At 34.8% G+C, this 27,407-nt stretch overlaps 3 protein-coding genes across 3 annotated transcripts; all 3 read right to left on the reverse strand.

The window, feature by feature from the left end:
* Positions 1–3,863: 3,863 nt before the first annotated feature.
* LOC104216397 (uncharacterized) lies at positions 3,864–7,705 on the reverse strand. The gene is made up of 13 exons (XM_070160681.1): positions 7,334–7,705; positions 7,136–7,216; positions 6,944–7,026; positions 6,547–6,656; positions 6,334–6,444; positions 6,118–6,200; positions 5,785–5,998; positions 5,613–5,690; positions 5,410–5,460; positions 5,228–5,317; positions 4,965–5,015; positions 4,173–4,250; positions 3,864–4,073 (listed from the first exon to the last, which is right to left on the reverse strand). The coding sequence occupies exons 1-13, from the start codon at positions 7,540–7,542 to the stop codon at positions 4,017–4,019; spliced, it is 1,296 nt and encodes a 431-aa protein (XP_070016782.1). The 5' UTR covers positions 7,543–7,705; the 3' UTR covers positions 3,864–4,016.
* Positions 7,706–17,016: 9,311 nt separating this feature from the next.
* On the reverse strand, positions 17,017–20,857 carry LOC138880479 (uncharacterized). The gene is made up of 13 exons (XM_070160682.1): positions 20,486–20,857; positions 20,288–20,368; positions 20,096–20,178; positions 19,699–19,808; positions 19,486–19,596; positions 19,270–19,352; positions 18,937–19,150; positions 18,765–18,842; positions 18,562–18,612; positions 18,380–18,469; positions 18,118–18,168; positions 17,326–17,403; positions 17,017–17,226 (listed from the first exon to the last, which is right to left on the reverse strand). Exons 1-13 carry the CDS (start codon positions 20,692–20,694, stop codon positions 17,170–17,172), a joined length of 1,296 nt encoding a protein of 431 aa, XP_070016783.1. The 5' UTR covers positions 20,695–20,857; the 3' UTR covers positions 17,017–17,169.
* Positions 20,858–21,931: 1,074 nt separating this feature from the next.
* Positions 21,932–22,695, reverse strand: LOC138879508 (uncharacterized). Its single transcript, XM_070159123.1, has 2 exons — positions 22,362–22,695; positions 21,932–22,215 (listed from the first exon to the last, which is right to left on the reverse strand). Exons 1-2 carry the CDS (start codon positions 22,693–22,695, stop codon positions 21,932–21,934), a joined length of 618 nt encoding a protein of 205 aa, XP_070015224.1.
* Positions 22,696–27,407: the final 4,712 nt, after the last annotated feature.

Below are 27,407 nucleotides of genomic sequence, written 5' to 3' on the forward strand. Positions count from 1 at the left end.
CGGCTCAACTCCAAATTTGCACTCGAGGTATTCCGTCTTCGTCCTGCTCAACTTGAAACCTTTAGACTCAAGAGCATGTCTCCAAATCTCTAGCCTCTCGTTGACGCCGCCTCGTGTCTCGTCAATTAGAATAATGTCATCAGCAAATAGCATGCACCATGGCACCTCCCCTTGAATATGATGAGTCAGTGCATCCATCATCAGGGAGAATAGGAATGGGCGGAGCGAAGACCCTTGGTGCAACCCCGTAATAACTGGAAAGTGTTCAGAGTCGCCTCCTACTGTCCTAACCCGAGTCTTAGATCCCTCATACATGTCTTTAATCACCATAATATAGTCAATCGGGACCCCTTTATCCTCTAAGCAGCTCCATAAGACCTCCCTAGGAACCCTATCGTACGCTTTTTCCAGATCAATAAACACCATGTGGAGATCCTTCTTCCTATCCCTGTACTGTTTCACCATCCTCCTAATAGGGTGGATAGCTTCTGTGGTAGATCGCCCCGCATGAACCCGAACTGGTTGTCTGAAATAGACACCGTCCTTCGCACTCTCATTTCTACCACTCTCTCCCAAACCTTCATGGTATGACTTAGTAATTTGATGCCCCTATTGGATATCTACTACTTCCCATTGGCATATGTATTAAGTAATTCTGTGTGCCCATCAAGACTTAAAATTGGGTTCAAACTCTAAAAGGGCAAGTATATCCATGCAAAAACATTCAATGCAAAGGCTTCCAACTACCCAATTTTGTCATGTTACTTGCACATTCATTCCACATACAATCTGAGGTTGTATTCTATCAGCAGTGGAAATTGTTTAAGTTACACAATAGACCAACCAAATATTGGGACCTTACTGAGACCCTACCTCGTTGCTTGAATATACTAGACACGTTCCCAGTTCAAATTAGTACCATCTATTTCTCTACCAATCCCATCATCTTGCCACTGTAAAGACCCTGTAAAAGACAGAAGTCATGAAAAAATTTAACAGTGCAAACAAGGTCCTTGGTCAGTTTTGACATTGAAAGTAGATTGAACTTGAAGTCTAGCACATATAGAACATCTTTTATCCTCTGTCCCTCTAGGATTATTGCACTTCATATATCTGTTATTTGTGATTTGTTTCCAGTTGGAACTTGTACCTTTCTACCTATCTGACTTCCTAGCTTATTGATATCAACTAGTTTCTCCTTGCAGGATGTGATACAATCAGAGGCCCCTGAGTTAATGATCTATTCAAAAAGACAATCACTTGATAGCATGGAAACAATACCTGTCATGTTGACCTTACAATCAGCAGCTGAAGATTTGTTTAGCAAGTCTACAAGTTGTTTATACTTCTCCTCTGTAAAATAATGGCCTTAAGACTGGTCTTCAGTAGAGTTGTGTCCTTCAGCAGAATTATTTCCTTCGACTGCTATATTATTTGCCTAAGTTTTGAAGCCACCAGAACCCTTCTCATGCATTGACTTTCTTTTTCTTTTGAAATCGGGTGGATATCCCACAATTCTGTAGCAATTCTCCTTTTGATACCCTTTATACCCACAATGTTCACATACTACATCAAACCTTTTGCCTTTCATCATTTGTCCCCTGCCAACTAACATGGTCAATGGCTCATTATTCATATCCATTACACCAAGAGCCCTTTGTCTTTCTTCTTGAATCACTAAGGCATATGCCTCATTATTGATAGCACAGGAGTTTTTAACAAAATTTGACTGCGAACATGAGCATAAGTCTCATTTAATCCTACTAGAAATTGTACCAGACGCTGTTGATAAATCATTTCAAAAAATGGTTCTGATTCCTTACAATTACATCCTTTACCTGGTATTAAAGTGTCTTGTTAATCCCAAGAATCCTTCATTTTAGTAAAGTATTTGGTAACATAATCAGTACCTTGAGTTCGGGTTCCGATCTGAGTCCAAAGGTGATAGAATCTAGTCAAATTAGATTTTCCAAACCTTTCCTTGAACTCAGCCTAGACCTTCGTTGCATTTGATGCGTAGACGATGCTCGACAATAGCTGTTGCGACACACATCTCCCAATCTACGAGAGAACCATAGCATTACATTGTTCTCACAGATCTGCTAATTCTCCTTTGTATAAACTCTTCACACATGTTCCTTCTACAAAACCTAGCTTGTTCTTTCCCAATAAAGCCAAACGCATCGATCTACTTCACAATCCACAATTTTCAGGACCTGTTAGCTTGATATCTATTAGAACTGCTCCAGGCGTATCGAATGGTTGAAGATAGAGTGGATGACGATGGTCAATTTGAGGTGTTGAGGTATCTCCCATGGCGGACTAGCTGGTTGAAGGAGAAGAAGAGAAGCAGATTCAGAGCCCTAATCGCTACTCTGATACCATGTTAGAAGAATCTAGAAGCTAAGAAGAGAGAATCAAAGCTGAAGAAATGAAATCTCATTAGCATTTTTTATTCTTCAATGTACAGCAGTGTGTATTTATACATTGTATCAACTAACCGACTCAACTAACCGACTCAAATACAAAGGTCACGTGAGTCACGTGACTTCAATAATAACATAAGAGAAAATTCAAGAAAAAGAAAGCACAATGTCAAAGTAACAACTACTGTGACTCCGTCACCGTGAAGAACGTGAAAATAAGAGACATGAAGGAGTCAGTTTCATCCAATATAGCAAGAAATTAAGTGTTTTTACAACTAAAGTAAAGCGAGAGACAGTCAATTCATTTTTTAGAATTTCTAAGTAATATACAACTTGTTGGATTATACAACGAAGCGGAAATAATTTCTGTATTGAATTCATATGTAAATTAAACAATTAATATATACAGAGTTTACACGAGTTACCTCTTGAAACGTAAACAAAGTAATTCTATCTCATTGGTCTCCAGTTCCAAAGTAGCATGATCATGACCTCCAAAACATCGTTCAACAGTTCGTGTGGACGAAATTTCAAGGAAAAGGCACCAAATTTTCGGCCAGTTCTATGGAGGAAAAACCCATGTATATATAGACATGTTTTTAGGGTAAAAACCCTTTGCCAAAACTTGTTTAGCTAGAAAAGATTTCATTTATTTCCTATTATTTAGGCACAATAGGCACCACAAAATTTAATTAACAAAACTAGCTAGCTCCCTATATGGAATTAATTTCGAATTTCGAAATTAATATTTACCATAATAAATTACGAATTATTCCACTAAAATTTGTAACTGCACTCCTTAGTTCAATTTTAAAATTCTTTCATAAAACCTTATTTAACTCCTAGTGTTAAGATTCATATACTAATCCATCAAAATAAATTATCGACAATTAAATTTATTGATTACTTCCTCGGGACTTTTGCTTAACTTATTTCATGTTCGGATACAAAATCCACCGGCTGGCTTACACATAAAAACTTATAAGTTTTCATAAAAGAGTATCATCAATCTAAAAACCGAGACATGGATTCTATAAACTAATTACTATTTCGGTAATGTATATCAGTATTCTCCAGTTTACCAAGCTTATTGACCTATGAAAGAATTTCGCCTTTTAATAAATCAAAACAATAAAAAAAACACAACTAATAATACCTATATCAAGATTAAGAGTATAAGTACATTGAATGGACCAGAGAATTATTTCATTATGTCAGCATAAAATACTTATCTCTACTTGATCCGTTCAATATATACAAAATGTATTAACACAAGAAGTCGGAATTAAATCATTCCTATAATCAAGATAAATTATATTTAATCTTGTGTTACAGCCTTTCCGATGGTTTGTCCAATTCTTTCATTAGTTTGTGAACATAAACTTTATGACTTATAAGAACAGGTGATTTGATCTTCCATGTATATGTTAAACTCTATACACTAAATAGTCTATTATATAAGCAAAGGGCACATAAACAAATACAAGATCTATTTAAAACAAAACCTTATTGAGTTGAATAAAGGAGTAAATAATTGTTCCATAAAAAATACTATAACAAATGCAAGGTTTATAGTATCTCCTAACACAACTAGTATTCATCATATTCAAACTCTTGATCAACTCCATACTCCCCAGCCTTAGTCTTCTGCTCATGAAAAAACACAGAGAGAGCAATATGAGCAATCAAAAGGGTATATCACAATCATAATTTACAAAATAAAAATCCCAAAAGAAGCATAAATACCTCTGCAAGCATCCTGTATGTGTTCCTCAATTGAGTATTTGCCTTGCTCAAGAAAGAACTAGGCGACATGGAAATCCTCTATAATAATAACAAAAAAGGATATTGAGCTTAGTCATGAGAGTTTTATTAAATGTATTGATATTTCTATTACAAGGGAAGAGAATCAAACCAATATCTATTGTGTGGAAAACTCACAGTATTAGTAAACTACATAAGTTTGGGTGATTTAGTGACGGTTCAACAAGCATAAAAAGCTCAAAAACAATACCTAAATCATATTATGAAACTATAACGCTCATCTAATTAGTTCGCATGAAGAGTGTGTGCTGATTAATAATAGTAGCAGTATATAATAATAATTAATAAGAATAAAGCAATAATAATGGTCAAATTATAATACAAAATTGTATTAGTATGGTAAATTAAAGGTAGCAAAAGTGTACGGAAAATGACATACAACTAATAATGGTCAAAGCTTTATTAGTTAGTCGTACAGTTTTTTATATAGAGGAAATACAACCGCATAGAACAACACTGGAATGAAACAAAGTAAATTATATAACTTAACCATGAAAAATAAAAATAAATAAGTTTTAGAATATGCGTCATTTACAGCCAAATACCATACGTTTGCAGAAAAATCAGACGATCGACAAGGATTCAAATCAAGATCACTATATGAAATAGGTATATAAGTTCTATGCATTAATGGGTAAATTTCTATTATAGGCATTAGTAATTAACATATAATAATTCATGAATATAAGAGAATTTAATTCTGTGACAACGTACCTTTGTGCAAGCTTCCCTTCTAATGTGAGGTGCAAAAACTCGAAGAGCCACCTTAAATATACGTATATAGATCAAGACATTATCAGTACTTAAGAAGTTGAGGGAAAATAATTAATTTGTGAAGAAGGAAAGAGAAATAAAAAATGAACATACAAAAAGAATACCGAAAATAGAAAATTAATTCAAGGAAAATGAAAATTAACACTATGGATAAACTCTCTCTATATAAAAAAAAAATTAATCGAGAACTTTAGAAAGCTCACCCTTTCAAATTCGGGTTCATACAAATCTTCGTCGTCTCTAGAAGTTGTTTCTGGCCAAAATTGAAAAATATTATGGAGGTGCTCGTTATCCTGTATTTCCAATCAAATAATTATGAGATTCAATATTAACGTAATTAATATTCAAAATACATGAAAAACTTAAAAGGATGAAACTTACTAACCTTCATGTGATTTATAAAGCCATCGCCTAGATATCTTTTTATATAATTAATCTGTCACAGAAGTTCATTTGAAAGACTTATTAATAAAACTTGATAAAAGCATAACAATCGAAGAAACGTTTTACTTGCAATATGAGATTTTTTGAAGCGAATTTATATTTATTCGGCCCAATTCAGATAAAAAAAAAATGGAAAAAGGTTACCTGCTTCACGAGTGAAAAAGTGCTTAAGGTCAATTCAGTTTCACATATTGTGAGGGTGATTTTCTTATCACTATTATCCTGTAATGAAATTGAAAATTATTAGTTAACAAAACAAGAAAACTTTGTAACTGTTAATTAATTATTGACATAATTAAGTAGGAAATTAAAATACCTCAAGAAGTTTTAAAGCATTTTCTTTGGTAACACTTGAAGCTCTTATCAATATATCATCTTTCATGTCTTTTAAGTTTGCATAATTTTCTGCATCATCTGAAAATTTCTCAAGGCTGCCATTTTCAAAAATTACACCAAGTGCTTCTACGCAGGCACAGTTGACATTTTGATCATAATCTTCCTCTAGTTGTTTCAGCAAATACGAGAACAACCTGCACCAATTTCAAGAGATTTAAATTGAAAATATCTTTGGAAATATTAATTCAAATAAATCAAAAGTCGTACAACTAAAAATAAAAGGTTTACAAACAATAATTTGTACACAATATACCCTTTCCACTTCTTGTGATTAACACACCATCCATTTATTTCTGAAAGGAGGAGAGACCAGGCGGATATTGCTGCAGCAACAACCTACAATATAGCAAAAATTAAAATTATAGGTTCAGAATTCTAGTCTGGTTAAGTTCTGTTAAAATTATTCAATGAATTTCTTTAGATAAATACAAGGTTTAGACCAAAGCTAATGTTCGGCTGAAGGACTTACATTGGGTTTTGTATCTTCATTCATAATTTTCCATATAATCTCCATGGATCTTTCTGTTTCATCAGTATTTTTGGCACCAATAAGGGTGACAATAGCAAAACATTCTAATGCCTGGTAATTTTATTTTAATTTCATGAAATTTGTCAAAAATCCAGATAAACATAAAACTATTTCATATCATATATTTAAAAAATATCAAACACAAAAGTTTACCTTTGCAGAATGAGATGACTTGGATTTGAGAACTTGAGGAAGAAACTCTAGTGAATATTCATATATCTCATGTGCATGATCTCCAGCCCCAAGTGTTATTGCTAACAGTCCTGCATCCCAATCAATTAATGAGTATAACTATAGTATTATCAAGCTATAGACAGGAGCAGAGTTAGAAGCCCAGACCGGTTGAATCTAATAAGTTTGGTTAAATATGGTATTTATGTTAATAAATTCATTAAATATATACACTTATAGTAAATTTAGAACCAAGTTATTAGCACTTGAAGTTGTCTTTCTAAAATCCAGAACCATAAAGTTAAAATCTTGCCTCCAACTATAGAGAAATAATATAATTCAATATCCCTAGTGTAATTTAATGGAAATATGTACAAACCTATAAGTTGTAGTGCAAGATCAATTTCCAAAGCAGAACCTCGCTTCAACGAATTTTCGCATCGGTGTGTTAAAGTAACACAACTGAATAAAACATACACCAATGATTTAATCAGTATATTTCTCACCTAAATATTGTTATCTTCCAATCAAATTACAAAATAAATTCAGCAAAATTAAATATGTTACGTACATATTCTGAGCAAATTCATATCGCACCGCTTTCTTGAATTCAATGATCAATTTGCCTAGTGCGTCTTCTCTTATGGATCCCCTACAATTAGCAAAAAAAACAAGGCATATATATAATAGCAGTTATAAATCATTCTAATTTAAAATTTTAAAAGTTTAACTCGGGAAATTGAAGAAAAAGAAAAGTGTAAGAACTTACTTCTTTTTATATAGTTCTTCTAAATAATCACAAACAGTTTTTGATCTTGAAATTGGACGCTTAATGAGCTTTTGACGCCTCTTTCTGGGTTTGGTTCTCTCAAACTCTGTACAATCTGAATCTGTCATTGTTGTTGAATTCTTCACTGAACTTCTCTTGTTACGTACTATGGTATGTGCCTTTGATTGCTGTTGATGTTTTTCTTGCATGATTAATTGTCCCAAGTATTTGTGAATTTGGTTGTCTTTCTATTTATAATGAAAGAAATTTGCATGCGACAAGAAAAAGAAAAAGGGAACGATATTAAGCTTCCTTTATAATTTTTATGTTGGAATTTCCATAAATTGTACTGGTCATTCCGTTTTCAAATTGAGAAAGGATTTGTCTGGACGCTATTAGGTTTAAGACTAAACAACCGTTTTAAACAGTAATTCAAAAGGAGTAATTTTATCTACTTTTATACAGTAGGAAAAAGGAAAAAGGAAAAAGTGGAGTTGTAAAAGGAAAAAGAAGCGAAGTGAAATTAACTTCAGACCATCTACTTTGAAGTTCGGCTGCGTACAAAAGACGTGAGGTTTAAAGTTACGTTTTAATAGAGCTCTGAGTCTGAGTTTGAAACTTTCGAGTCAGAAGTTGATTCAGATACGGCCAAACTTAAAAAATATGAGTATAAATTTTAACTATTCGTTAAATATGGGCTATTTGTGCACTTCCCCCATCACTCGTCGGAATATCTACAGAATAAAGAGTTTCACAACTTTATTGCAATGAGACTCAAATGTGCTTAATAGTGCTGGTGTAAAGATTCGTTAGGATCGGGAACACGGGTAGTGCAGAATTTAGCCAAATAATGTTATAATGATTATAACAAAGACAATGCAAGTTGATAATAACGGTAATTAAATCATATAAAGAAAGCACCAATTTAATGTGGTTCGGTCAAGATGACCTACGTCCACACAAGCGGAGAGGAGCAATTTTATTATAACAACCGGTACACAAAAGAGAGTACAAAATTAGATATGAAACTCTAATTATTCCAAAATATATCCCAAAAGAATAACCTCGCAACAATCACCCACAAAGAAGAGATTCACTAAAAGTATTTCCCAACACTAATTCTATGGAATATGGAATGTAACAAAACTCTTTATTACAAGAAAACTCAAAAGGAGTTTCTATTCAAAATGTGGGATGATTAAAATGAAGTAAGATGACCCAAATTTATAAAGCAAAATTCTTGGTCCTCAAGTAAAGAAAAAAAGAATAAGAGAAAGTACTTTTATTCTTTGGTTCCACTAGAATGCTTGGCTCCAAGTTTGAATACTTTGGCTCCAAGATTAGCCATAGACAAATTTAGGCCATGTCTTACAAATCTCCACCTTGGCCTAAATTGAATGATATAGTTATTTTACTCCACCTCCGAAAAGCCTCAATGAGTTTATGTCAAAATTTAATGCCGTCAAAATCAGACAAGTTGTCTGATACCGAAACTGTAGTAGTGCCTATAACAGTAGATCCCAATAAAGTATACAATGAACCAGATCTGTGTGCTTTCATGATCAGAAGAGCACCTTGAAAAAAATTTTGAACTCCACCTTCACCAGTGAATTTGCACCCAAGAGATTCTAAAGTGCCCAAAGCGATGAGATTTTTCTTCAACTCAGGAACATATCTAACATCGGTGAGAATTCTCACCACACCATCGTGCATTCTGATCTGAATTGTACCTTTGCCAATAACGTTACAAGTAGAATTGTTACCCAATTGCACAACCCACCTTCAATTGAATCATATGTAGAAAATAAGTCCCTGCTGGGACACATATGATACGAACAATCGAAATCTAAAATCCACTCATTGTCTTATCTGAAACTAGTTTTAGTTGCTAAAAGTATAATTCCCTCAATCTCATCAGTTGCTACACTAACTACGGCGGTGTAAGTATCTTTGTGCTCATTTTTCCTTTCCTTATGCTTTTCTTTATTTTTCAGCTCATAGCATTCAAAGATAATGTGACCTTTCTTATGACAATAGCGACACTCTAAATTAATGTATCTGGATGTTGAGTCGGATTTACCCCTAACAAACAAGCCAACTTCCGCTTGAGTTCCACTAGCTTCCCCAGTAATATCACTATCTATCTGTTCTTTTGATTTTAAGATAGTTTTAATATCCTTATAAGATAGATTATCGTTAGCATAAAACATAATATCTCTTATATGCTTAAAAGATAGAGGTAGAGAACAAAGCAGTAACACGACTTAATCCTCATCTTTAATTTCAGCGTCTATATTACTCAAATCTATAAGAATGGAATCAAAGATGTCAAGATGAGAGGGAATAGAGATACCTTCACCCATACGAATTGTATAAAGCTTCTGCTTCAGGTGAAGTCTATTTTCCACCGTCCTCTTCATATACAAGATTTTTAATTTTTCCCACATGCCTTTGGTTGTGGTTTCTATAGAAACTTCACGTAAAAGTAAAATCTCATTTGAGAGATTTAAGATAATATCTGATTTTGCCTTTTTATTTATGACGACAAACTCCCCGTCCGTCATTTTATCATGCTTCTTCTCGTTTCCTTGCAACGCCAAGTCTAAACTATCCTAAACTAGGATAGCTTCTATCTTTAATTCCCACATCCGAAGTTTGCACTTCGATCAAATTTCTCAACATAAGTCTTTGTTAAAGTCATATTGGCTACTGAATCTAAGTCGGTTAGATCTGGCTCTTGTACCAATTTGTTAGGATCGGGACCCCGAGTAGCGCAGAATTTAGCCAAACAACATTATAATGATAATAACAAAGACAATGCAAGTTGATAATAACGGTAATTAAAGCATATAAAGAAGGTGTCAATTCAACGCGGTTCGGTCAAGATGACATACGTCCACACAAGCGGAGAGGAACAATTTTACTATAATAACCGGTACACAAAAGAAAGTAAAAAATTAGAGATGAAACTCTAAGTATCCCAAGATATATCCCAAGAGAATAACCTCGCTATTCACTCACAAAGAAGTGGTTCACAAATATAACAAAACTCTCTTTTACAAGAAAACTCAAAAGAGTTTCTATTTAAAATGTGGGATGATTCGAATGAAGTAAGATGACCCAAATTATAAGGCAAAAGTTCTTGGTCCCCAAATAAAGAAAAAAAGAATAAAAGAAAATACTTTTATTCTTTGGCTCCAGGCTAGAATGCTTTGGCTCCAAGATTAGCCATGGACAAATTTAGGCCATGTTTTACAGTGTAACGTTAGTATTTGAAGTAAAGTGGTTAAGCTAGATTAATGGTTTATGAAATATTTAACTTTCTTTAGGATAAATTTACTATTGTACTATGACGGCATATTAATTTATGATCACTTGGGTGTGTTTGGTATAACGGAAAATATTTTCTTGGAAAACAAGTAGTAATATTATTCATTTTCCGGTGTTTGGTATGCAAATTAAGGAAAATGACTTCTCAAGAGTATTCATAAATAAATTTAGATATAATAAACATGAAGCCATAAACTTTCAAACCAACAACCTTCCGAACCCACAAATTTCATAAACTTTCGAACCGCTAAACTTTCGAAACCGCGGAATTTCGAACCCGTAAACTTTATAATTTCCAAACCCGTAAACTTCCAAACACATAAACCTCCGAACTCATAATTTTGGAACTTGTAAAATTTTGAACCTTTAAACCGATAAATAAAAAAATTAAAACTGAAAAATATATTTAAAATTTTTTTTTTCCGGAGGGGGAGGGGGCGGGGGGTTTGACAGTAAAACGAAAAAAAAACAGAAATTTAAATTACAAAAAATAAGTAAAAAAAAATTTGTGCAGGGAGTGGGGGGGAGTTGGGATGGGTGGTGGGTGGTACAGAAAAACAAAAAAACGAAAATTTGAAATTGCAAAAAAAATATTTAGGTAAAAAAATAATTTTTTTGCGTGGAGGGGTTTGGGGTGAGGTGGAGGGGCAGTTTTTAAGAATTTAGGTAAATTCTTAAAAATAATTTAAGAAAATATTTTCTTGGAAAACAAGTAGTAATCTTATTCATTTTCCGGTGTTTGGTACGCAAATTAAGGAAAATGACTTCTCAAGAGTATTCATAAATAATTTAGATATAATAAACATAAAGGCATAAACTTTCAAATCAACAACCTTCCGAACCCACAAATTTCATAAACTTTCGAAACCGCGGAATTTCGAACCCATAAACTTTATAATTTCTAAACCCGTAAACTTCCAAATACATAAACCTCCAAACTCATAATTTTGGAACTTGCAAAATTTTGGACCTTTAAACCGATAAATAAAAAAATTAAAACTGAAAAATATATTTAAAAATTATTTTTTCCGGAGGGGGGGGGGAGGTTGACAGTAAAACGAAAAAAAACAGAAATTTAAATTACAAAAAAAAGTAATTTTTTTTTTGTGCAGGGAAGGGGGGTTTGGGGTGGGTGGTACAAAAAACGAAAAAACAGAATTTGAAATTGCAAAAAAAAAAATTAGGTAAAAAAATAATTTTTTTGCGTGGAGGGGTGTGGGTGGGGTGGAGGGGGTAGTGGGTGGATGGTAACGGAAAAACTGAAATTTGAAAAAAAAAATAAGCTTTTTTTGAAGATAGGGGGTGGGGTGGGTTGGTGAAGGTGGGAAAGGTTGAGAAGGAGTTTTGGAAAACATCCCTAAGATGGCGTTTGTTTATTTACACATTCAGATTCTTCCCAGTTTAAGGATATATTTCATCGTCCATGTCCTTTCCTTTTTGTGGTTGAGGCCTTGAGGGTGGTGTCTAGACTGCGCAACTCAATTATTCCACTGGATATCTACTACTTCAACAACAACAACAACAACAACAACAACAACGACCCAGTATAATCCCACAAGTGGGGTCTGGGGCGGGTAATATGTACGCAGACCTTACCCCTACCCCGAAGGGTAGAGAGGCTGTTTCCAGGAGACCCTCGGCTCAAAAAAAGCAACAAGAGCCGATATATTAGTACCATAAAAATGCATAATAAAATAACAGCATAATAAGAGATATGAAATACAGAATACGAAATACGAAATAGATGACTGGTATAGTAAAACTAGCAGGTAAAGCCCTGCATCAATAGACGACCAATGACATTCTCAGTTTAACTCCTAACTGGCTAGTCTCACTCTATTGTGCTGTAGAAATATTCATAACTCTCCCCTAACCCACAACCTTAATGCTCGACCTCCATAATTCCCTGTCAAGGGCCATGTCCTCAGTAATCCTAAGTCGCGCCATGTCATGTCTGATCACCTCTCCCCAATACTTCTTAGGTCGTCCTCTACCTCTCCGCATGCCCACTACAGCCAATCGCTCACACCTCCTCACCGGTGCATCAGTGCTCCTCCTCTGAATGTGCCCGAACCATCTGAGTCTTACTTCCCGCATTTTGTCCTCCATGGGGGCCACGTCCACCTTCTCTCGAATATCTTCATTCCTAATCTTATCCATCCTTGTATGCCCGCACATCCACCTCAACATCCTCATCTCTGCTACTTTCATCTTCTGGATGTGTGAGTTCTTTATCGGCCAACATTCAGTTCTATATAACATGGCAGGCCTAACCACTGCTCTATAAAACTTACCTTTTAGTGACGGTGGCGCTTTCTTGTCACACAAGACTCCTGACGCTAACTGCCACTTCATCCACCCCACCCCTATACGGTGTATGACATCCTCTTCAATCTCCCCGATCCCCTGAATAACCGATCCAAGGTACTTGAAACTACACCTCTTGGAAATGACTTGAGAGTCAAGCCTCACTTCAACTCCCGTTTCCGTCGGCTCAACTCCAAATTTGCACTCGAGGTATTCCGTCTTCGTCCTGCTCAACTTGAAACCTTTAGACTCAAGAGCATGTCTCCAAATCTCTAGCCCCTCGTTGACGCCGCCTCGTGTCTCGTCAATTAGAATAATGTCATCAGCAAATAGCATGCACCATGACACCTCCCCTTGAATATGATGAGTCAGTGCATCCATCATCAGGGAGAATAGGAATGGGCGGAGCGAAGACCCTTGGTGCAACCCCGTAATAACTGGAAAGTGTTCAGAGTCGCCTCCTACTGTCCTAACCCGAGTCTTAGATCCCTCATACATGTCTTTAATCACCATAATATAGTCAATCGGGACCCCTTTATCCTCTAAGCAGCTCCATAAGACCTCCCTAGGAACCCTATCGTACGCTTTTTCCAGATCAATAAACACCATGTGGATATCCTTCTTCCTATCCCTGTACTGTTTCACCATCCTCCTAATAGGGTGGATAGCTTCTGTGGTAGATCGCCCCGCATGAACCCGAACTGGTTGTCTGAAATAGACACCGTCCTTCGCACTCTCATTTCTACCACTCTCTCCCAAACCTTCATGGTATGACTTAGTAATTTGATGCCCCTATTGGATATCTACTACTTCCCATTGGCATATGTATTAAGTAATTCTGTGTGCCCATCAAGACTTAAAATTGGGTTCAAACTCTAAAAGGGCAAGTATATCCATGCAAAAACATTCAATGCAAAGGCTTCCAACTACCCAATTTTGTCATGTTACTTGCACATTCATTCCACATACAATCTGAGGTTGTATTCTATCAGCAGTGGAAATTGTTTAAGTTACACAATAGACCAACCAAATATTGGGACCTTACTGAGACCCTACCTCGTTGCTTGAATATACTAGACACGTTCCCAGTTCAAATTAGTACCATCTATTTCTCTACCAATCCCATCATCTTGCCACTGTAAAGACCCTGTAAAAGACAGAAGTCATGAAAAAATTTAACAGTGCAAACAAGGTCCTTGGTCAGTTTTGACACTGAAAGTAGATTGAACTTGAAGTCTAGCACATATAGAACATCTTTTATCCTCTGTCCCTCTAGGATTATTGCACTTCATATATCTGTTATTTGTGATTTGTTTCCAGTTGGAACTTGTACCTTTCTACCTATCTGACTTCCTACCTTATTGATATCAACTAGTTTCTCCTTGCAGGATGTGATACAATCAGAGGCCCCTGAGTTAATGATCTATTCAAAAAGACAATCACTTGATAGCATGGAAACAATACCTGTCATGTTGACCTTACAATCAGCAGCTGAAGATTTGTTTAGCAAGTCTACAAGTTGTTTATACTTCTCCTCTGTAAAATAATGGCCTTAAGACTGGTCTTCAGTAGAGTTGTGTCCTTCAGCAGAATTATTTCCTTCGACTGCTATATTATTTGCCTAAGTTTTGAAGCCACCAGAACCCTTCTCATGCATTGACTTTCTTTTTCTTTTGAAATCGGGTGGATATCCCACAATTCTGTAGCAATTCTCCTTTTGATACCCTTTATACCCACAATGTTCACATACTACATCAAACCTTTTGCCTTTCATCATTTGTCCCCTGCCAACTAACATGGTCAATGGCTCATTATTCATATCCATTACACCAAGAGCCCTTTGGCTTTCTTCTTGAATCACTAAGGCATATGCCTCATTATTGATAGCACAGGAGTTTTTAACAAAATTTGACTGCGAACATGAGCATAAGTCTCATTTAATCCTACTAGAAATTGTACCAGACGCTGTTGATAAATCATTTCAAAAAATGGTTCTGATTCCTTACAATTACATCCTTTACCTGGTATTAAAGTGTCTTGTTCATCCCAAGAATCCTTCATTTTAGTAAAGTATTTGGTAACATAATCAGTACCTTGAGTTCGGGTTCCGATCTGAGTCCAAAGGTGATAGAATCTAGTCAAATTAGATTTTCCAAACCTTTCCTTGAACTCAGCCTAGACCTTCGTTGCATTTGATGCGTAGACGATGCTCGACAATAGCTGCTGCGACACACATCTCCCAATCTACGAGAGAACCATAGCATTACATTGTTCTCACAGATCTGCTAATTCTCCTTTGTATAAACTCTTCACACATGTTCCTTCTACAAAACCTAGCTTGTTCTTTCCCAATAAAGCCAAACGCATCGATCTACTTCACAATCCACAATTTTCAGGACCTGTTAGCTTGATATCTATTAGAACTGCTCCAGGCGTATCGAATGGTTGAAGATAGAGTGGATGACGATGGTCAATTTGAGGTGTTGAGGTATCTCCCATGGCGGACTAGCTGGTTGAAGGAGAAGAAGAGAAGCAGATTCAGAGCCCTAATCGCTACTCTGATACCATGTTAGAAGAATCTAGAAGCTAAGAAGAGAGAATCAAAGCTGAAGAAATGAAATCTCATTAGCATTTTTTATTCTTCAATGTACAGCAGTGTGTATTTATACATTGTATCAACTAACCGACTCAACTAACCGACTCAAATACAAAGGTCACGTGAGTCACGTAACTTCAATAATAACATAAGAGAAAATTCAAGAAAAAGAAAGCACAATGTCAAAGTAACAACTACTGTGACTCCGTCACCGTGAAGAACGTGAAAATAAGAGACATGAAGGAGTCAGTTTCATCCAATATAGCAAGAAATTAAGTGTTTTTACAACTAAAGTAAAGCGAGAGACAGTCAATTCATTTTTTAGAATTTCTAAGTAATATACAACTTGTTGGATTATACAACGAAGCGGAAATAATTTCTGTATTGAATTCATATGTAAATTAAACAATTAATATATACAGAGTTTACACGAGTTACCTCTTGAAACGTAAACAAAGTAATTCTATCTCATTGGTCTCCAGTTCCAAAGTAGCATGATCATGACCTCCAAAACATCGTTCAACAGTTCGTGTGGACGAAATTTCAAGGAAAAGGCACCAAATTTTCGGCCAGTTCTATGGAGGAAAAACCCATGTATATATAGACATGTTTTTAGGGTAAAAACCCTTTGCCAAAACTTGTTTAGCTAGAAAAGATTTCATTTATTTCCTATTATTTAGGCACAATAGGCACCACAAAATTTAATTAACAAAACTAGCTAGCTCCCTATATGGAATTAATTTCGAATTTCGAAATTAATATTTACCATAATAAATTACGAATTATTCCACTAAAATTTGTAACTGCACTCCTTAGTTCAATTTTAAAATTCTTTCATAAAACCTTATTTAACTCCTAGTGTTAAGATTCATATACTAATCCATCAAAATAAATTATCGACAATTAAATTTATTGATTACTTCCTCGGGACTTTTGCTTAACTTATTTCATGTTCGGATACAAAATCCACCGGCTGGCTTACACATAAAAACTTATAAGTTTTCATAAAAGAGTATCATCAATCTAAAAACCGAGACATGGATTCTATAAACTAATTACTATTTCGGTAATGTATATCAGTATTCTCCAGTTTACCAAGCTTATTGACCTATGAAAGAATTTCGCCTTTTAATAAATCAAAACAATAAAAAAAACACAACTAATAATACCTATATCAAGATTAAGAGTATAAGTACATTGAATGGACCAGAGAATTATTTCATTATGTCAGCATAAAATACTTATCTCTACTTGATCCGTTCAATATATACAAAATGTATTAACACAAGAAGTCGGAATTAAATCATTCCTATAATCAAGATAAATTATATTTAATCTTGTGTTACAGCCTTTCCGATGGTTTGTCCAATTCTTTCATTAGTTTGTGAACATAAACTTTATGACTTATAAGAACAGGTGATTTGATCTTCCATGTATATGTTAAACTCTATACACTAAATAGTCTATTATATAAGCAAAGGGCACATAAACAAATACAAGATCTATTTAAAACAAAACCTTATTGAGTTGAATAAAGGAGTAAATAATTGTTCCATAAAAAATACTATAACAAATGCAAGGTTTATAGTATCTCCTAACACAACTAGTATTCATCATATTCAAACTCTTGATCAACTCCATACTCCCCAGCCTTAGTCTTCTGCTCATGAAAAAACACAGAGAGAGCAATATGAGCAATCAAAAGGGTATATCACAATCATAATTTACAAAATAAAAATCCCAAAAGAAGCATAAATACCTCTGCAAGCATCCTGTATGTGTTCCTCAATTGAGTATTTGCCTTGCTCAAGAAAGAACTAGGCGACATGGAAATCCTCTATAATAATAACAAAAAAGGATATTGAGCTTAGTCATGAGAGTTTTATTAAATGTATTGATATTTCTATTACAAGGGAAGAGAATCAAACCAATATCTATTGTGTGGAAAACTCACAGTATTAGTAAACTACATAAGTTTGGGTGATTTAGTGACGGTTCAACAAGCATAAAAAGCTCAAAAACAATACCTAAATCATATTATGAAACTATAACGCTCATCTAATTAGTTCGCATGAAGAGTGTGTGCTGATTAATAATAGTAGCAGTATATAATAATAATTAATAAGAATAAAGCAATAATAATGGTCAAATTATAATACAAAATTGTATTAGTATGGTAAATTAAAGGTAGCAAAAGTGTACGGAAAATGACATACAACTAATAATGGTCAAAGCTTTATTAGTTAGTCGTACAGTTTTTTATATAGAGGAAATACAACCGCATAGAACAACACTGGAATGAAACAAAGTAAATTATATAACTTAACCATGAAAAATAAAAATAAATAAGTTTTAGAATATGCGTCATTTACAGCCAAATACCATACGTTTGCAGAAAAATCAGACGATCGACAAGGATTCAAATCAAGATCACTATATGAAATAGGTATATAAGTTCTATGCATTAATGGGTAAATTTCTATTATAGGCATTAGTAATTAACATATAATAATTCATGAATATAAGAGAATTTAATTCTGTGACAACGTACCTTTGTGCAAGCTTCCCTTCTAATGTGAGGTGCAAAAACTCGAAGAGCCACCTTAAATATACGTATATAGATCAAGACATTATCAGTACTTAAGAAGTTGAGGGAAAATAATTAATTTGTGAAGAAGGAAAGAGAAATAAAAAATGAACATACAAAAAGAATACCGAAAATAGAAAATTAATTCAAGGAAAATGAAAATTAACACTATGGATAAACTCTCTCTATATAAAAAAAAATTAATCGAGAACTTTAGAAAGCTCACCCTTTCAAATTCGGGTTCATACAAATCTTCGTCGTCTCTAGAAGTTGTTTCTGGCCAAAATTGAAAAATATTATGGAGGTGCTCGTTATCCTGTATTTCCAATCAAATAATTATGAGATTCAATATTAACGTAATTAATATTCAAAATACATGAAAAACTTAAAAGGATGAAACTTACTAACCTTCATGTGATTTATAAAGCCATCGCCTAGATATCTTTTTATATAATTAATCTGTCACAGAAGTTCATTTGAAAGACTTATTAATAAAACTTGATAAAAGCATAACAATCGAAGAAACGTTTTACTTGCAATATGAGATTTTTTGAAGCGAATTTATATTTATTCGGCCCAATTCAGATAAAAAAAAAATGGAAAAAGGTTACCTGCTTCACGAGTGAAAAAGTGCTTAAGGTCAATTCAGTTTCACATATTGTGAGGGTGATTTTCTTATCACTATTATCCTGTAATGAAATTGAAAATTATTAGTTAACAAAACAAGAAAACTTTGTAACTGTTAATTAATTATTGACATAATTAAGTAGGAAATTAAAATACCTCAAGAAGTTTTAAAGCATTTTCTTTGGTAACACTTGAAGCTCTTATCAATATATCATCTTTCATGTCTTTTAAGTTTGCATAATTTTCTGCATCATCTGAAAATTTCTCAAGGCTGCCATTTTCAAAAATTACACCAAGTGCTTCTACGCAGGCACAGTTGACATTTTGATCATAATCTTCCTCTAGTTGTTTCAGCAAATACGAGAACAACCTGCACCAATTTCAAGAGATTTAAATTGAAAATATCTTTGGAAATATTAATTCAAATAAATCAAAAGTCGTACAACTAAAAATAAAAGGTTTACAAACAATAATTTGTACACAATATACCCTTTCCACTTCTTGTGATTAACACACCATCCATTTATTTCTGAAAGGAGGAGAGACCAGGCGGATATTGCTGCAGCAACAACCTACAATATAGCAAAAATTAAAATTATAGGTTCAGAATTCTAGTCTGGTTAAGTTCTGTTAAAATTATTCAATGAATTTCTTTAGATAAATACAAGGTTTAGACCAAAGCTAATGTTCGGCTGAAGGACTTACATTGGGTTTTGTATCTTCATTCATAATTTTCCATATAATCTCCATGGATCTTTCTGTTTCATCAGTATTTTTGGCACCAATAAGGGTGACAATAGCAAAACATTCTAATGCCTGGTAATTTTATTTTAATTTCATGAAATTTGTCAAAAATCCAGATAAACATAAAACTATTTCATATCATATATTTAAAAAATATCAAACACAAAAGTTTACCTTTGCAGAATGAGATGACTTGGATTTGAGAACTTGAGGAAGAAACTCTAGTGAATATTCATATATCTCATGTGCATGATCTCCAGCCCCAAGTGTTATTGCTAACAGTCCTGCATCCCAATCAATTAATGAGTATAACTATAGTATTATCAAGCTATAGACAGGAGCAGAGTTAGAAGCCCAGACCGGTTGAATCTAATAAGTTTGGTTAAATATGGTATTTATGTTAATAAATTCATTAAATATATACACTTATAGTAAATTTAGAACCAAGTTATTAGCACTTGAAGTTGTCTTTCTAAAATCCAGAACCATAAAGTTAAAATCTTGCCTCCAACTATAGAGAAATAATATAATTCAATATCCCTAGTGTAATTTAATGGAAATATGTACAAACCTATAAGTTGTAGTGCAAGATCAATTTCCAAAGCAGAACCTCGCTTCAACGAATTTTCGCATCGGTGTGTTAAAGTAACACAACTGAATAAAACATACACCAATGATTTAATCAGTATATTTCTCACCTAAATATTGTTATCTTCCAATCAAATTACAAAATAAATTCAGCAAAATTAAATATGTTACGTACATATTCTGAGCAAATTCATATCGCACCGCTTTCTTGAATTCAATGATCAATTTGCCTAGTGCGTCTTCTCTTATGGATCCCCTACAATTAGCAAAAAAAACAAGGCATATATATAATAGCAGTTATAAATCATTCTAATTTAAAATTTTAAAAGTTTAACTCGGGAAATTGAAGAAAAAGAAAAGTGTAAGAACTTACTTCTTTTTATATAGTTCTTCTAAATAATCACAAACAGTTTTTGATCTTGAAATTGGACGCTTAATGAGCTTTTGACGCCTCTTTCTGGGTTTGGTTCTCTCAAACTCTGTACAATCTGAATCTGTCATTGTTGTTGAATTCTTCACTGAACTTCTCTTGTTACGTACTATGGTATGTGCCTTTGATTGCTGTTGATGTTTTTCTTGCATGATTAATTGTCCCAAGTATTTGTGAATTTGGTTGTCTTTCTATTTATAATGAAAGAAATTTGCATGCGACAAGAAAAAGAAAAAGGGAACGATATTAAGCTTCCTTTATAATTTTTATGTTGGAATTTCCATAAATTGTACTGGTCATTCCGTTTTCAAATTGAGAAAGGATTTGTCTGGACGCTATTAGGTTTAAGACTAAACAACCGTTTTAAACAGTAATTCAAAAGGAGTAATTTTATCTACTTTTATACAGTAGGAAAAAGGAAAAAGGAAAAAGTGGAGTTGTAAAAGGAAAAAGAAGCGAAGTGAAATTAACTTCAGACCATCTACTTTGAAGTTCGGCTGCGTACAAAAGACGTGAGGTTTAAAGTTACGTTTTAATAGAGCTCTGAGTCTGAGTTTGAAACTTTCGAGTCAGAAGTTGATTCAGATACGGCCAAACTTAAAAAATATGAGTATAAATTTTAACTATTCGTTAAATATGGGCTATTTGTGCACTTCCCCCATCACTCGTCGGAATATCTACAGAATAAAGAGTTTCACAACTTTATTGCAATGAGACTCAAATGTGCTTAATAGTGCTGGTGTAAAGATTCGTTAGGATCGGGAACACGGGTAGTGCAGAATTTAGCCAAATAATGTTATAATGATTATAACAAAGACAATGCAAGTTGATAATAACGGTAATTAAATCATATAAAGAAAGCACCAATTTAATGTGGTTCGGTCAAGATGACCTACGTCCACACAAGCGGAGAGGAGCAATTTTATTATAACAACCGGTACACAAAAGAGAGTACAAAATTAGATATGAAACTCTAATTATTCCAAAATATATCCCAAAAGAATAACCTCGCAACAATCACCCACAAAGAAGAGATTCACTAAAAGTATTTCCCAACACTAATTCTATGGAATATGGAATGTAACAAAACTCTTTATTACAAGAAAACTCAAAAGGAGTTTCTATTCAAAATGTGGGATGATTAAAATGAAGTAAGATGACCCAAATTTATAAAGCAAAATTCTTGGTCCTCAAGTAAAGAAAAAAAGAATAAGAGAAAGTACTTTTATTCTTTGGTTCCACTAGAATGCTTGGCTCCAAGTTTGAATACTTTGGCTCCAAGATTAGCCATAGACAAATTTAGGCCATGTCTTACAAATCTCCACCTTGGCCTAAATTGAATGATATAGTTATTTTACTCCACCTCCGAAAAGCCTCAATGAGTTTATGTCAAAATTTAATGCCGTCAAAATCAGACAAGTTGTCTGATACCGAAACTGTAGTAGTGCCTATAACAGTAGATCCCAATAAAGTATACAATGAACCAGATCTGTGTGCTTTCATGATCAGAAGAGCACCTTGAAAAAAATTTTGAACTCCACCTTCACCAGTGAATTTGCACCCAAGAGATTCTAAAGTGCCCAAAGCGATGAGATTTTTCTTCAACTCAGGAACATATCTAACATCGGTGAGAATTCTCACCACACCATCGTGCATTCTGATCTGAATTGTACCTTTGCCAATAACGTTACAAGTAGAATTGTTACCCAATTGCACAACCCACCTTCAATTGAATCATATGTAGAAAATAAGTCCCTGCTGGGACACATATGATACGAACAATCGAAATCTAAAATCCACTCATTGTCTTATCTGAAACTAGTTTTAGTTGCTAAAAGTATAATTCCCTCAATCTCATCAGTTGCTACACTAACTACGGCGGTGTAAGTATCTTTGTGCTCATTTTTCCTTTCCTTATGCTTTTCTTTATTTTTCAGCTCATAGCATTCAAAGATAATGTGACCTTTCTTATGACAATAGCGACACTCTAAATTAATGTATCTGGATGTTGAGTCGGATTTACCCCTAACAAACAAGCCAACTTCCGCTTGAGTTCCACTAGCTTCCCCAGTAATATCACTATCTATCTGTTCTTTTGATTTTAAGATAGTTTTAATATCCTTATAAGATAGATTATCGTTAGTATAAAACATAATATCTCTTATATGCTTAAAAGATAGAGGTAGAGAACAAAGCAGTAACACGACTTAATCCTCATCTTTAATTTCAGCGTCTATATTACTCAAATCTATAAGAATGGAATCAAAGATGTCAAGATGAGAGGGAATAGAGATACCTTCACCCATACGAATTGTATAAAGCTTCTGCTTCAGGTGAAGTCTATTTTCCACCGTCCTCTTCATATACAAGATTTTTAATTTTTCCCACATGCCTTTGGTTGTGGTTTCTATAGAAACTTCACGTAAAAGTAAAATCTCATTTGAGAGATTTAAGATAATATCTGATTTTGCCTTTTTATTTATGACGACAAACTCCCCGTCCGTCATTTTATCATGCTTCTTCTCGTTTCCTTGCAACGCCAAGTCTAAACTATCCTAAACTAGGATAGCTTCTATCTTTAATTCCCACATCCGAAGTTTGCACTTCGATCAAATTTCTCAACATAAGTCTTTGTTAAAGTCATATTGGCTACTGAATCTAAGTCGGTTAGATCTGGCTCTTGTACCAATTTGTTAGGATCGGGACCCCGAGTAGCGCAGAATTTAGCCAAACAACATTATAATGATAATAACAAAGACAATGCAAGTTGATAATAACGGTAATTAAAGCATATAAAGAAGGTGTCAATTCAACGCGGTTCGGTCAAGATGACATACGTCCACACAAGCGGAGAGGAACAATTTTACTATAATAACCGGTACACAAAAGAAAGTAAAAAATTAGAGATGAAACTCTAAGTATCCCAAGATATATCCCAAGAGAATAACCTCGCTATTCACTCACAAAGAAGTGGTTCACAAATATAACAAAACTCTCTTTTACAAGAAAACTCAAAAGAGTTTCTATTTAAAATGTGGGATGATTCGAATGAAGTAAGATGACCCAAATTATAAGGCAAAAGTTCTTGGTCCCCAAATAAAGAAAAAAAGAATAAAAGAAAATACTTTTATTCTTTGGCTCCAGGCTAGAATGCTTTGGCTCCAAGATTAGCCATGGACAAATTTAGGCCATGTTTTACAGTGTAACGTTAGTATTTGAAGTAAAGTGGTTAAGCTAGATTAATGGTTTATGAAATATTTAACTTTCTTTAGGATAAATTTACTATTGTACTATGACGGCATATTAATTTATGATCACTTGGGTGTGTTTGGTATAACGGAAAATATTTTCTTGGAAAACAAGTAGTAATATTATTCATTTTCCGGTGTTTGGTATGCAAATTAAGGAAAATGACTTCTCAAGAGTATTCATAAATAAATTTAGATATAATAAACATGAAGCCATAAACTTTCAAACCAACAACCTTCCGAACCCACAAATTTCATAAACTTTCGAACCGCTAAACTTTCGAAACCGCGGAATTTCGAACCCGTAAACTTTATAATTTCCAAACCCGTAAACTTCCAAACACATAAACCTCCGAACTCATAATTTTGGAACTTGTAAAATTTTGAACCTTTAAACCGATAAATAAAAAAATTAAAACTGAAAAATATATTTAAAAATTATTTTTTTTCCGGAGGGGGAGGGGGCGGGGGGTTTGACAGTAAAACGAAAAAAAAACAGAAATTTAAATTACAAAAAATAAGTAAAAAAAAATTTGTGCAGGGAGTGGGGGGGAGTTGGGATGGGTGGTGGGTGGTACAGAAAAACAAAAAAACGAAAATTTGAAATTGCAAAAAAAAAATTTAGGTAAAAAAATAATTTTTTTGCGTGGAGGGGTTTGGGGTGAGGTGGAGGGGCAGTTTTTAAGAATTTAGGTAAATTCTTAAAAATAATTTAAGAAAATATTTTCTTGGAAAACAAGTAGTAATCTTATTCATTTTCCGGTGTTTGGTACGCAAATTAAGGAAAATGACTTCTCAAGAGTATTCATAAATAATTTAGATATAATAAACATAAAGGCATAAACTTTCAAATCAACAACCTTCCGAACCCACAAATTTCATAAACTTTCGAAACCGCGGAATTTCGAACCCATAAACTTTATAATTTCTAAACCCGTAAACTTCCAAACACATAAACCTCCAAACTCATAATTTTGGAACTTGCAAAATTTTGGACCTTTAAACCGATAAATAAAAAAATTAAAACTGAAAAATATATTTAAAAATTATTTTTTCCGGAGGGGGGGGGGGAGGTTGACAGTAAAACGAAAAAAAACAGAAATTTAAATTACAAAAAAAAGTAAATTTTTTTTTTGTGCAGGGAAGGGGGGTTTGGGGTGGGTGGTACAAAAAACGAAAAAACAGAATTTGAAATTGCAAAAAAAAAAATTAGGTAAAAAAATAATTTTTTTGCGTGGAGGGGTGTGGGTGGGGTGGAGGGGGTAGTGGGTGGATGGTAACGGAAAAACTGAAATTTGAAAAAAAAAAAAGCTTTTTTTGAAGATAGGGGGTGGGGTGGGTTGGTGAAGGTGGGAAAGGTTGAGAAGGAGTTTTGGAAAACATCCCTAAGATGGCGTTTGTTTATTTACACATTCAGATTCTTCCCAGTTTAAGGATATATTTCATCGTCCATGTCCTTTCCTTTTTGTGGTTGAGGCCTTGAGGGTGGTGTCTAGACTGTGCAACTCAATTATTCCATTGGATATCTACTACTTCAACAACAACAACAACAACAACAACGACGACCCAGTATAATCCCACAAGTGGGGTCTGGGGCGGGTAATATGTACGCAGACCTTACCCCTACCCCGAAGGGTAGAGAGGCTGTTTCCAGGAGACCCTCGGCTCAAAAAAAGCAACAAGAGCCGATATATTAGTACCATAAAAATGCATAATAAAATAACAGCATAATAAGAGATATGAAATACAGAATACGAAATACGAAATAGATGACTGGTATAGTAAAACTAGCAGGTAAAGCCCTGCATCAATAGACGACCAATGACATTCTCAGTTTAACTCCTAACTGGCTAGTCTCACTCTATTGTGCTGTAGAAATATTCATAACTCTCCCCTAACCCACAACCTTAATGCTCGACCTCCATAATTCCCTGTCAAGGGCCATGTCCTCAGTAATCCTAAGTCGCGCCATGTCATGTCTGATCACCTCTCCCCAATACTTCTTAGGTCGTCCTCTACCTCTCCGCATGCCCACTACAGCCAATCGCTCACACCTCCTCACCGGTGCATCAGTGCTCCTCCTCTGAATGTGCCCGAACCATCTGAGTCTTACTTCCCGCATTTTGTCCTCCATGGGGGCCACGTCCACCTTCTCTCGAATATCTTCATTCCTAATCTTATCCATCCTTGTATGCCCGCACATCCACCTCAACATCCTCATCTCTGCTACTTTCATCTTCTGGATGTGTGAGTTCTTTACCGGCCAACATTCAGTTCCATATAACATGGCAGGCCTAACCACTGCTCTATAAAACTTACCTTTTAGTAACGGTGGCACTTTCTTGTCACACAAGACTCCCGACGCTAACCTCCACTTCATCCACCCCACCCCTATACGGTGTGTGACATCCTCGTCAATCTCCCCGATCCCCTGAATAACCGATCCAAGGTACTTGAAACTACCCCTCTTGGGAATGACTTGAGAGTCAAGCCTCACTTCAACTCCCGCTTCCGTCGGCTCAACTCCAAATTTGCACTCGAGGTATTCCGTCTTCGTCCTGCTCAACTTGAAACCTTTAGACTCAAGAGCATGTCTCCAAATCTCTAGCCTCTCGTTGACGCCGCCTCGTGTCTCGTCAATTAGAATAATGTCATCAGCAAATAGCATGCACCATGGCACCTCCCCTTGAATATGATGAGTCAGTGCATCCATCACCAGGGCAAATAGGAATGGGCTGAGCGCAGACCCTTGGTGCAACCCCGTAATAACTGGAAAGTGTTCAGAGTCGCCTCCTACTGTCCTAACCCGAGTCTTAGCTCCATCATACATGTCTTTAATCACCCTAATATAGTTACTCGGGACCCCTTTATCCTCTAAGCAGCTCCATAAGACCTCCCTAGGAACCCTATCGTACGCTTTTTCCAGATCAATAAACACCATGTGGAGATCCTTCTTCCTATCCCTGTACTGTTTCACCATCCTCCTAATAGGGTGGATAGCTTATGTGGTAGATCGCCCCGCATGAACCCGAACTGGTTGTCTGAAATAGACACCGTCCTTCGCACTCTCATTTCTACCACTCTCTCCCAAACCTTCATGGTATGACTTAGTAATTTGATGCCCCTATTGGATATCTACTACTTCCCATTGGCATATGTATTAAGTAATTCTGTGTGCCCATCAAGACTTAAAATTGGGTTCAAACTCTAAAAGGGCAAGTATATCCATGCAAAAACATTCAATGCAAAGGCTTCCAACTACCCAATTTTGTCATGTTACTTGCACATTCATTCCACATACAATCTGAGGTTGTATTCTATCAGCAGTGGAAATTGTTTAAGTTACACAATAGACCAACCAAATATTGGGACCTTACTGAGACCCTACCTCGTTGCTTGAATATACTAGACACGTTCCCAGTTCAAATTCATCATAAACAACCACCTCTCTACTAGATTGAGAGAAATAAGAAACTTGAATAGAATGTTGCTGCTCCATCGCGCAAAGAGTTGGATTCGAAGGAGATTCATGTTTTTTTTCTAATAACCATGATGTCCAGGCCAGCTTGTGCGCACCTAAATTTTTAATTTAAATTCAAGTAATAAGTTGCAGCATA

This window comes from Nicotiana sylvestris, chromosome 10, assembly GCF_000393655.2.
Source record: "Nicotiana sylvestris chromosome 10, ASM39365v2, whole genome shotgun sequence".
NCBI lineage: Eukaryota > Viridiplantae > Streptophyta > Magnoliopsida > Solanales > Solanaceae > Nicotiana > Nicotiana sylvestris.